The following is an 11,653-nucleotide window of genomic DNA, read 5'->3' on the forward strand; positions in this document are numbered from 1 at the left end:
CTCTCATTGGCAGACAAGGGGACTCTCATGGTCAAAGTTAAATGTCGATTGTCACTGGTACCTGTATCCTGCTATGTTATTAGAAATTTATTGCCCATGTTTAGAACAGTTGAACGCTTCTGCCTTTAAACTGATCTTTCATTTTTTAAGCAAGTTCTGGTAGGCAAAAATCTCGCACAAGAGGAAAGTAGTTACCTTGATCTGAAAACCTCGAGAGATCAACTTCTGAAATCCTCTCGGAGACCAAATGTTACTACATAGAAAATGTATCGTTACAGAACAGCAAGAGACCCTTGTGCGAAAGAGCTCTCCAGATTAAATATTAATTGCTGCTGGATATCTATCGACCTCTCAGAATTTTTAACCTAGGACGGTATCCGTATTTAGATGTCAAAAATACGTAATCTATTCAAATCTATTTTGCTATTCAAAACACACCTGTCACTTTCCTTTTTGGGGGAATTCCAGGATATCCAGGAATGCAAATCTGTTTCCAGCAGGCCATTAATCTAGGAAGTGACATGATTTGTGCAAACAGAAGCTTTTCGCTTTGGTGAGAGCTGCTGAGTGCAAGCCAAGGCAGGCCCAAGTTGCCATACAGCGATAGAAGGGTTTACTTGACTTTGTTCGCCTAAGGTATTTGTGTTCAATTCCAGGAAGTGGAAACAGAGCAATACTTCACCCTTTTTCTGCCAGCCTTGAAAGAACGAGGATACGACGGATTCTTTTCTCCAAAGTCACGTGCCAAAATCATGTCTGAGCAGGAGAAAAAGCATGTGGACGGCTGTGCAATATTCTTCAAAACTGAAAAGTAAGGGGCAGAAGCAGCTTTTCAAAAATACATTAAAACCCGCTTGATTTAGGTCTGAGAGCTTTCCTCTCTCAGGGTGCATGGTAACCGAAGTACTGTGCTATAAAACAAAAGATAAAGTTTGCTACAAAGAGTGATCCTCCCTTCCCTTTTTTTGCTCTATTTGCCACAGAGTCCTTCCATTCCTTTCAGACTACGAACAAAGATATCTCTTCAGAAACACGGAAGTTGCAGGAGAACTAGTACGAGTAAAAACTTAACGTGCTTCGTGTGCGCGTTTTTGGCAGATCTGATAAATACCTCACCTTCTCTACAGACTTCTGCCTTTCACCCCTCTGAGATTAATCTTTAAAGATCTATAAACTTCAGGTATTAAATCTTCAGGTATCAAAAGAGGTATTACTGCCAAAGGATCACAGAATATGCTCTGCTTTTATGAATCAAAACATTACATTATTGAATACCTGATCCAAAAAGTTCTGCTACAGTAAAAGCATCAAACTATTGGGAAGGGAGGAGAGGTGCTGGCATTCACGCTTCTCGTTTGCATAAATTGCTTACGGGTTGTACCACACCGAGTATCCCTCTGAATATTCCTGCAGAAGAGTTTTCAGTAATTAGAATGGAAGTTTCACAAAGCATTAGCTCCCTTTCAGTTTTCATTGCTTCCGGAAACAAAAATATGCCTTTCAGATCACGTATAAAAACAACTTGACTGGTTTTGAATAGAGGAAGTCTGTGAAAACAAACAGCTGATGTTTTTCAAACCTTCAAACCTTGATACTGACAAGGATATATACAGAACCGGTTATTATGCTGTGGCGCTCTCAGTTAAAAAAAAGAAAAAAATCCTCTTTTTTTTTTTTGTATTAATACTTCTTCTTTTTAAATTTCTAAGCGGACAAAACCAAAAAAAAAAAACCCTTTCGATAGGTAGCCTTCAGTTTGTCCTGAAGCAAGGTGTTTTCAGGCATCCTAAGCCTGGAAAGGAATGAAAAACCAATTTCACAAAACTAATGGTGGCAGCTAGTGGTTTAAAAGAAGCTGGTTTTTAATAATGAATTTACCCAAAGTAAAAGGCAAGCCTTTAATTACGATCTCATCCTAATTTTTTGCCTAGAAGACTCCTGAGGAGGCGCGATAAGCTCTGAACGTTGCTCTGAATAGTCCTCTCGGAGCGCTAGGCTGAAACAAGTGAACGCTTACTAAACCCCAGGTATCTCGTCTCCCCTGGGAGCATCTCACTTGCCAGACCGAGAGCTCTATCCTGACTGGGGGAATATTTCTTAGAACTGTTTTTATTTTTATAAAACAAGAGGACAAAAGAAATGCGCGTCACCCTGCAGGCTCTCTCCTTGGACGTGGTAGGCTGGAGTGCAGATAGAAACCACGTCTTTTCACATAGCGATACGTCACACGTGTTCACACGCGATTCCCTTTGTTTAATCAGGTTTACACTGGTGCAGAAGCATACAGTGGAGTTCAACCAGGTGGCAATGGCTAACTCTGAAGGTTCAGAAGCTATGTTAAACAGAGTGATGACGAAGGACAACATCGGAGTGGCCGTAGTGTTAGAGGTGCACAAAGAATTATTTGGAGCAAGTGAGTATGACCGCGGTTCTCTCATTGATTCTTCAGTTCCACGTAAAGGCATGAGTTATTCTTTAGGTAATACGGCTCTCTAGAATATTATTGCCGTTGGTGGTGGTAACCAAATACTTGCAGATGAGAAACACTGCTAATTTGAGAAATGATAGCCCATCGGTGGCTAAGACAGGACACAGATGACATGATTTCCCTGTCTGGTTGCACTCACAGCCAGACGCCCAGCCTTTTGCTTTCTCCTTTCAAGCTTTTGTCCCTGCTTACTTATTCTGTTAAATTCTACTTGAAGAATTAAGCTTTTCCAAGGTCAGTGTGTTTACTGAAATACGCCCTTACCAATAGTTGTCAGTAATGTTCAACTTCTATTTTCAACGCTCTTTTTTTCCCCTTGATTTGAATCCTTCCATCCTCCCCCAGTGATTGTATGACAGTGCTAATGTACTGATACGGAAGAATGAGATTATCAGGTATCCTTTCATGCCCCTTGATTGACTGACTGCCACATTTTCATGAAGTTTGATCATACGCAGTAGACAATTTCAACGTGCTTGAAATTGCCACCCTGCTCTGTCTGCGTGTCCGGTTTTTTTGATCGCTTGATTCCCGTGTACCCTTCGAAGGAGCAGAATGTCTAAATTGCGGGACTGGAAGGAGCTGCGTGTGACTTTATGCGCCATCTTTCAGAATACTGTTTCTCAGATAAATAGTAAAACCAGCTATAGCATTTTGCGGTTCGTACTGCATTCATTTAAGCAGGTTTGAGTTTTTTCCCCAAGCGAACAATTTGCCGTACCGTGGCAGCTAAGAGTCAGGAAACTCCCTTGTGTCTTAAATATCGAATAGCAGTGCACGGTCAAGCGATGACCACTTGAGCGGTAGAGAAGGAATGCAGTTGTAACGGTATCAGATTATACTGGCTGTTTCTTTCCTATATTGGAGAGATTTAGTCACGTAATATTATGTAAATGCTGCTAATTTAGAAAGGAGTAGTGGTTCAGGTAATGCCTTTGTTCCAGCAACAAAAGTACATCCATCTGCTGGCGTGTCTGACTTGGAGTCCTTAGTAGCTGGACCCTTAATGTTAACGGGGGAACCTGCTGTATTCACACGATCAGCCTTTCATGATAAAAATGTATTTGTTTATCTAGGTATGAAATCGCTTCATGTGGACAAACAGCTGCTTATTGTGGCCAATGCCCACATGCACTGGGACCCCGAATACTCAGATGTGAAACTCATTCAGACAATGATGTTTGTCTCGGAACTGAAAAATATCCTCGAGAAAGCCTCAAGTAGGCCTGGTAGCCCAACAGCAGATCCTAACTCTATCCCTCTGGTGCTGTGTGCGGATCTCAACTCATTGCCTGATTCAGGTAAGATTGGTCTGGCTTAATTTTTAACTTACCTTTTTAAAACGTTTTAATCCTCTTTTCCTCTGAGGGCGATGGGGCAGTTTGCACTTCCCTGGATAGGTGTGGATGAAACCCTTCTAGTAACAGCTGTCTTTCAAAATCTGGCTGAAGAGAACGCAAGTCCTCCGGTTGAGTAGACTGCTTTTCGAGATCAGGTGTACGCTCCAGAAAAGTTGGTTGCGCCTGCAAAGATGTAGAAAAGCACAAATAGGTCTTAAATAAATCATGAAATAAATACCCACGCCTTGAGCAGCAATAATAAGTAGGAAAGACATGAGTTCATGATGGAACATGAAAACTTTCTAAGGAGACGGATTTCCTTTAGTAATTATGACGTTCGATGCTGTAATATCAGGTATATGTACGAAAGCTGCCTCTCTAGCACCCCGTCACGTGCGTACTACGGTACAGGTACTATGGGTTTACTGTAATCCTCGAAAAATGGTGTCAAAACCGCTGGAGAGCCTCAGTTCCCTGGCTGCGTGTCAGAAAGGTGTACACGGCTCAGACGCGGACGAGACAGCTGCCGGGTAGATTTCCCCTTAGATGGAAAGCCCTTTCCTAATCTCATGGGGTGTCTTGTTGGTGTTTTGGTTTTTAACTCCGAGGCCAACATTCCCTGAATGTTGTATTTTAAAGCAACTCCCCGAATCCTTTCCTTTGCAAACAGGTGTAGTGGAATACTTAAGCAATGGCATAGTAGCTGACAACCACAAGGACTTCAAGGAGTTGCGTTATAACGAGTGTCTCATGAACTTCAGTGGCAATGGAAAAAACGGGGCTTCTGAAGGAAGAATTACGCATGGATTCCAACTCAAGAGCGCCTATGAAAACAACTTGATGCCTTACACCAATTACACTTTTGATTTCAAAGTAAGCAGCGATTTTTCTGACATGGCAGACATTGGCCTGGTCTCCCCAGGATGCTGTCTTAATTTTCTGACCATTGGCTGTCTTTCTCTATGTTCCTGTAAGTGCTTCATCACTGGTTCCTACACTCGCTGGACGCTTTCCTACCGCACACAAATCCTTGATTTGCCGGTGTTTTTAAGCTTCCGACCTGGCTCTGGCCAGTGACTTAATGAGAACGGACGCAGCGCTTTGAACGCAAAACGCCACCGCGCGTTCCTTACCCCAATTCCTGTGAATGGCAGCCAGAAGCCAGTCGAGTTCAGGTTGCCAGAAGCGAGGTCTGTTCTCACTGTCGTGTTTCTCTTTCTCCCTAGGGTGTGATTGACTACATTTTCTATTCCAACACTCACATGAACGTGCTTGGTGTCCTGGGGCCTTTGGACCCTCAGTGGCTGGTTGACAACAACATCACTGGGTGTCCACACCCTCACATCCCTTCAGACCACTTCTCACTGTTAACACAACTCGAACTCCATCCTCCGCTCCTGCCTCTTGTCAACGGTGTGCACTTGCCTAACAGGAGGTAGTGGAGCCCTGCCCCTTTGAGGGCAAGGACCTGTTGTTATGGACCTGTACAGTTGTAAATCAAAGTATATAGGAGTGAAGTATGGCCAACCTTAAGCTGCTTCTTCAAGCTCCTTTCTTTGTGTGTTTGATATGAGATTTTGCACATTTTGGTGCATATTGGTATCATTTGGCACTAGGGCTGGAACCAAAGTATTATTCCCTTTCCAGGTTTTTTAATTTAATTTTTTTTTTTTTAAACTGGCAAGCTTTTTTTTTCAGTAGGAAGCTGCACTTATAAATGGACAAATGAGATTAAAAATGTGCTTATTAACGTACTTCGAGGTAATGCTTTTTTCCAGAACGTGGCGAAATGAGCCAACCTTTTAGGAGAAAGAAAAACAAAAATAGAAATGCTCGTTTTGTAGGAAGAATTTTAGAAATACTGTTTGTCTGAACCCAAAACGGAGACTGAACTCTGCATCCAAATAAATTTTGCACATTAGTGAAGCACTTAATACCTGACTATAAATGATTAGCAGTGTGGCCCTGCCCCTTGTCTAACTAATGTTAGAAAACCAAAGATGGCTTAATATCTGTGATGAAATTCGAGGTCTAAATTCTCCTGATGTAATTTCATTTACAACGAAATTTCCAGCGAAGCTACGTCTCACGAGACGTTGCAGGTGAGCGTTTAATGCTGCGTATAGATCACTTGCTCGGCAGACGCCACGGTGGCTTTTTTCCGGAGCTCTGAAGAACTCGCTCCTTTCTGGGCGAGATACGCAGGGATCCAAAGGACCTCTGTGAAACAGAGCTGCCTCTCTGCTTCGGCCAGCCAGGGCGACACGCTGGGCAGCAGCACAGTTTGGGAGCAGGACTTAGAAATGGTAAGAAATTGCACTTGAAGCGAGCTGTTGCAAGCGTTTGGGTTCCGGCTGAATAAAGAAGTTGCAAATCCGTCCTAGGTTCCCTTTTCCGAAGTTCGGTTGCAAAGATGGGAAACTTGGGATTAAATGCTTGAGCGTAGGGTACAGGAAAAAGCCTCTGGAAATGATCTTACTTCTGTCTCCGAAGGGCACGCGGAGTAGCTGTCGGCATGCTTTTTTCATTGGGGGAGCGAGCGGTAGCCGTAATCATTCCTTGAATTATTTTTCCCGACCCTAGTCGCCAAATAACCATCACGCTTTTTTGTTAATCTTTCTTTTCTGTTGTCGGTCAGGGTTGAATTGAAAAGCTGCTGGTTCATTCCCAACTGTTAATGCTCTTTGGATGTGTTGGAAATCTTTTTTTTTTTTTTCCTTTTTATGCTCTAGGTGGCCAGTTCAAACCCTTGTGCCTCAAGAGGCATTAAACATAATGCAATTTTCTGAAAAATTGGTTGGCTGCTTAATGTTTAAAAAAAAATGGCACAGTGATAGGAAAAGGTTGTGTCTGTGTTTTTAAGTTTTTCTTTATTCTGCTTTTTTGCTGCTATAAGATTTTCTTGAATTTATATTTTAAACTTTTCATGCACTTTACTGTTTCTAGTCTCAAAATGTGATATTTTTAATAAATGAAAAAATTTTCCATTATGTGAATGAAATTTTTAAACAGATTGATAGCCTATATTTATGTCTCATTCGTATACTTAAAAAAGTCAAATTTAAATTGTGAAATTAGTTTTAAATACTAAGGAGCCATCTTCTGTCTTGCAAAACTGCAAAGTCAGGCTGTTCCTCTACTCTTTAATTAAACATTTCCTTTGTCGTTTTATACATAGGAAATTATCCATAGGGGGGAAAAAAAAAATCAATTGGACCTAGAGTAGAAACTATTCCCTGACTCTTGTTGGGGGCCGGGGAGGGGGCGGTGTGGGACAGAACGCAAAAATCGGTTCAACGAAACGACAACGCCCTTTTGAAAGAAGTGCCTAAAAAATGGAGGCGTCATCTATTGTCTACTATAAATTGGAAGTGATCGTAGCTGGGTGAAATTCCTGTACAGCAATTGCTTTGTGCAGCACCAAAAAAAAAAAAGCCCTTTCTAAAGACGGATTTTCCTCTAGGTGCAGGTATCTCTTTTTTAATATACCTCAGCGTTCGACACCTAGCCATTGCAGATAAATTGCGAAAGCGATTTGAGAGTATAGTACTGGAAAGTAGAATAGCATGAAAAACTTAATTTTGTGGACATTACCTTTCTGTAATCAGCTACTGTATCTTTTTTGGAGGGGGGGTGCTCTGCTCTGGAGGTGTGCACTAACAAACCCTTCTCCTCCTTTTCCTACACGCATGTTAACTAGCAACGTGAGCAATATTTCCTACCATACTTCACTCCCAATATTTTTTGAGATGTTTGTATAAAATGGAATTTAAAATTCACCTATGATTGTATATGAACTGCAGAGGAGCCCATTTATTAATAAAAATAAAAACCAACAACAATCTTTTGTAATATCGGGGAGGGAGACGATGGGGATGGAAAAAAAAACCCTGGCAAACATTGTAAACTGCTTAAGTTTGACTTTCCTTTGGTTTCTAATCGATTGAAGTGTTCTGTTGCGGGAAGGTGTTTAATTGGATTTTCTCTGCTGCGAAACGCACTTCCGAACGTCCATTACGCTGTGCGATTTTTTTTAAAAAAGAAGTTATTTTAACAAACGTTGCACAAAACCTCTGGATTTAAAAAAAAAAAGAGAGTCTTGTTTATGTTTCAGTCGATGCACATAACCGGGGACGTGTTTACCCACCTTTCACGTGTCTCGCTCCCTCTCCATTTTCTGTTTTTTTCCCTTCCCGGCAGGAGCAGTAAGGGGATTGCGCTTTTTTTCCAGCCGAGCAGAAACGCCGCTCTCCGTAGCGATTTTCTGCTCTGAGAAGAGAGGGAGCGGAGAGCAGCCGTCAGCCTCGTGCGCAGGACGAGATCCCTTTCGGTAAACATATGCATCATCCAGATGGCAATGCTAATTTTCTTTTGACGCAGATGGAAGCTGACGGTAGGGTGTTTTCTAGGGGAGAAGAGTAATGCGAAATGAAATATCCCTAACCCTAAGCAGAGATGGATGGGAAACCATCAGTTCTCTGCATCGCTGACCTTCAGTTCCCAGCACATCACAGTGCCCTCGCAGCTGACGCCTGGAAAAAAAGCTCTAAGTCCTTTACTGCTCCTCGCTGTCTTGGTTTGCTTTCAAAAATATGGTGCCTGGTGTCAACTTCTAAGCAACAGCACTGCCTAAAGCAAGCAGAGAAAAAAAAATCCAACACCCTTCTACAAGCAACTTTTTAAAATTCAATATGGTAAATCTGTTAGATATGGGGTTTTGTGTGTGTATATATATATAAAAAAAAAGAGAATTTTGTACAATGGACCTGAATATTTTTGTTTCCTTATTTCGATGTAAGGAGCGTGAACATTTGCGAACCACACGCTGAAGTCAGGTATGGCACAATGGGGTCCGAGACCAGCTTTCCTTCCCATTTGCCTGGTTAAAAGCTTTTGTTGTCTCTTTCTAGCATTCATTGAGAAACTATTTCATTTTATCCGTAAGCCGTAAGCTTTCTCTGTCTGTTGGAAGCCACTCCTGATTAGTCTGCAGACACATTCAGAAAAAGTCTCATTAGTCCCATGTCCTCGCTGTTCTGTGTTTTAGAGACTAGAAAGCCAAAATCTTCAACTCTTAACCTTTTCAGAAGCACTTGCCACTGACCTAACGCAGCTTTCAAAACCGTACCGTGATCTTCAGCGTTCGGGTAACGCTGCGGATGGCTGAAGGTCTCCCACCTTGCTGGCTGTGCTGTGGAGACTCCTAAAACCACGTTCACGCTCTTAAACTCCCGAGGTCCACTTTACAAAGATGCTGCGCATCTGTAGCTCCCATTTAATCCCGAATATTGGGCTTTTGGAGGCTGGCTTTCCGCACCCGGCTCGTGAGACGTCAGGTCCGAATCGCAAGTGAGAATTTGAGACCTCAAAGGTTCATATCACTTGTTTCTCTGGGGGTTGGTTTTAGTGAGGTGGTGGTGGGAAAGCCGAAAGGGCTTGATGAAGTTCAGAGTTTCTCTGTTAATTTAGAAGACAGGTTGGGGAAACACTTTAAGGATTCCTAGACCAGGAGCACAGTATTCACACCTTCTTGGTAGGGAGCAGGAGCCAGAAGTGGCTGCCGGTCCTTACTATCTGAAGACCAGATTTAAACCCAGCAACACGGCAGCAGTTTCTTCATTTCCACGATGCATTTTCAGCTTCTAGCATCAAACCTTCCTTTGGCATGAAACTTGGCATAGCGGGGTGGAGTGAAAGGTCTTTTAGCCCTATCCAAACCAAATCAATAGCCTGCATTAGAAATATCACACAAACGTGATACGCACCCTCGTACTGGTTTAAAAGGGAGTTTAATCGCAAATAGCAGTTGTCCTCTTCCCCAGCAACCTCAGCTTTGTACATAATTACGATTCTGCTGTTCTTGGCTTCTGCATAGATATTTTTCTTGTAACAGTAATGAAGATCTAAGGCCCGATTTAAACCTAAGGAAGGACCTTCTCCCTTTTGTGGGGGAGATGACTGATCTAAGCACAGCCTTATCTGGCACGCTGGTACGCTAGGCAGCAGCAGGAGGCGGTCCAGCTAAAATCAAGGCTGTCAACATAAAAGAGCAGCGGGTCGTTGTCCTACCTGGTCACCACAGAAGCGTGATGTTCTTCGGGGTGGTCTTTGCAACTAAAACTGCCTGCTTAGGAAGCGAAGCAGCCTACAAGACTCGCTGAAGTTCGTGTTAGCTTCAAAGGCGATATGGTTTCGGCACCAAGCACGCGCATTGAAAAACCTCGCCTGCCTAATTTCACGAATCCCAAAAGGAGCTGAAATGCTTGGTCTTGGTTGGGGGTTTACCCAGGGGGGCAGAGGACCTGATTTGTTAGAGACCGGAAAAGAAATGAGCCCTAGAGAGGTTCGGGTTTTTCTGATAGACACTATTATTAGCTGACTCTCTCCGTCTCATAGTGAGGAAAAGCATCGTGCGATACGCAGCTCATCAGTTTTTTATAAGATTAGAGAAGTATAATCACATACCCTCCCTTTCTCACCCGTCAGTGTTCGAAGGTGACACAACCCCCGAGAGAACCTGATGGAAACTGTTCATGTCTTAAGTCTCTATGCCAAGCGACAGCCAGGAACTCACTTTAAGATTAAAAACGTTTTTAAAAGGAGATCATAAGGCTCTAAATCCAGGCACAGCTCTAAGTGATGCAGCGTCTCTTCCTGTGACCACTCTTTGCACTAACACCCACCACGGGTTTGCTTTTCCTCCAGGAAACCAGAGCAGGGACAAAAAACAGAGCGGATGAGGCAGGTGCAGGCATCGCACGATCAGCAAAGGGACAAAATTAATACCTTTAAAGAACTCCTTCATCCTAAGAAAAATGATTTGACTCTATAAAAGGTATTAAAAGATGATAAAGTTTGCTGGTTTGGCTATGTTTGAGGATGACGGACTTCAGGAGTACAGTTTCTTGGAGTATATCTGAAAATAAGCGTCAAGATAGAGAAATGTTGGGGTACTTTGGTACTTTAGGGTGTTTTAAACAGCGTTGATGGCAAAGCACGCCAAGTGATATGACTCTCTCTCTTTTTTCCCTCCCCCCCTGCAGTCGTACGGTGTGTTTAGCTTGCAAAATCTCTCACCGTTTGAGTGGTGAAGGTTAGAGTGATCCTGGTACTTGGTCTTGGCCTCTTTGTTAAACAGTTCCTACAATTTAGGCATTTACTGAGTTTGCATTTGTCTGTATTTGTCTTTCTTCCAAAGCAAAAAAAAAAAAAAAACCACCCAACAAAAAAAAACCCCAACCCTCACGGTGGCTTTCTTTACAAGTGACATGCTACATGACTTTGGCTTTGTTTTCCATTTTTAACGATCACATCGTGTGTTTGCTTTCCGAGCAATTAAAGTGTTTGTGTGCACCACGTTAGCTAAATATGCCCTTAATTCATAAACTCACAGCCTGGACCGGAGCAGCGGTGATGGGAGCCCGGGCTCCCCCTCCCGCCCCATTTCACGGTGATTATTTTGGGAGGTCGGGGGTTTTTTTAGTTGGATTGCTTTCTTGTGTGTTGTCTTTGCAACCGCGAGGTCCCGTCCCTCAAAAGATGGAAGTGCACGTGGAGAGGGGGGAAGCTGCAATGTCACTCCCGGACATGCTTACGCTAAAATTTTAGGGGAGTTTACGTCTTATTTCATGAAAACGGTAGCTGCGCTTTAAATCGAGAGCGCGCTGGGCTCTCGGATGGGGAAATCGCTGCTTGCGGAGCTGCTGTTGGCCCCCCCCGGCCCCGGTTTTGCCTCGCCTGCCCTGGGGCAGCTCCGCAGCACCGTCACTGGCCCGGGGGGCCCTGGGAGGTTGCCCTCCCCGCCGGCCCCGGCCCGGGGACGGGG

The 11,653-nt window shown here is 43.3% G+C and overlaps 1 protein-coding gene across 2 annotated transcripts in view; it reads left to right on the forward strand.

The window, feature by feature from the left end:
• The window catches only part of CNOT6L (CCR4-NOT transcription complex, subunit 6-like), a 10,621-nt gene extending 5,354 nt beyond the window's left edge, over window positions 1-5,267 (forward strand). The window contains exons 7-11 of one of the 2 annotated variants that reach the window (XM_009579013.1): window positions 657-811; window positions 2,262-2,428; window positions 3,565-3,789; window positions 4,499-4,701; window positions 5,055-5,267. In XM_009579013.1, coding sequence (XP_009577308.1) covers window positions 657-811; window positions 2,262-2,428; window positions 3,565-3,789; window positions 4,499-4,701; window positions 5,055-5,267 — 963 coding nt within the window. The remainder of the gene's footprint in view (window positions 1-656; window positions 812-2,261; window positions 2,429-3,564; window positions 3,790-4,498; window positions 4,702-5,054) is intronic. The other variant, XM_009579014.1, reaches the window with a different exon arrangement.
• The last annotated feature ends 6,386 nt before the right edge of the window (window positions 5,268-11,653 follow it).

This window comes from Fulmarus glacialis, unplaced genomic scaffold (genome assembly GCF_000690835.1).
Source record: "Fulmarus glacialis isolate BGI_N327 unplaced genomic scaffold, ASM69083v1 scaffold39745, whole genome shotgun sequence".
NCBI classification, from domain to species: domain Eukaryota; kingdom Metazoa; phylum Chordata; class Aves; order Procellariiformes; family Procellariidae; genus Fulmarus; species Fulmarus glacialis.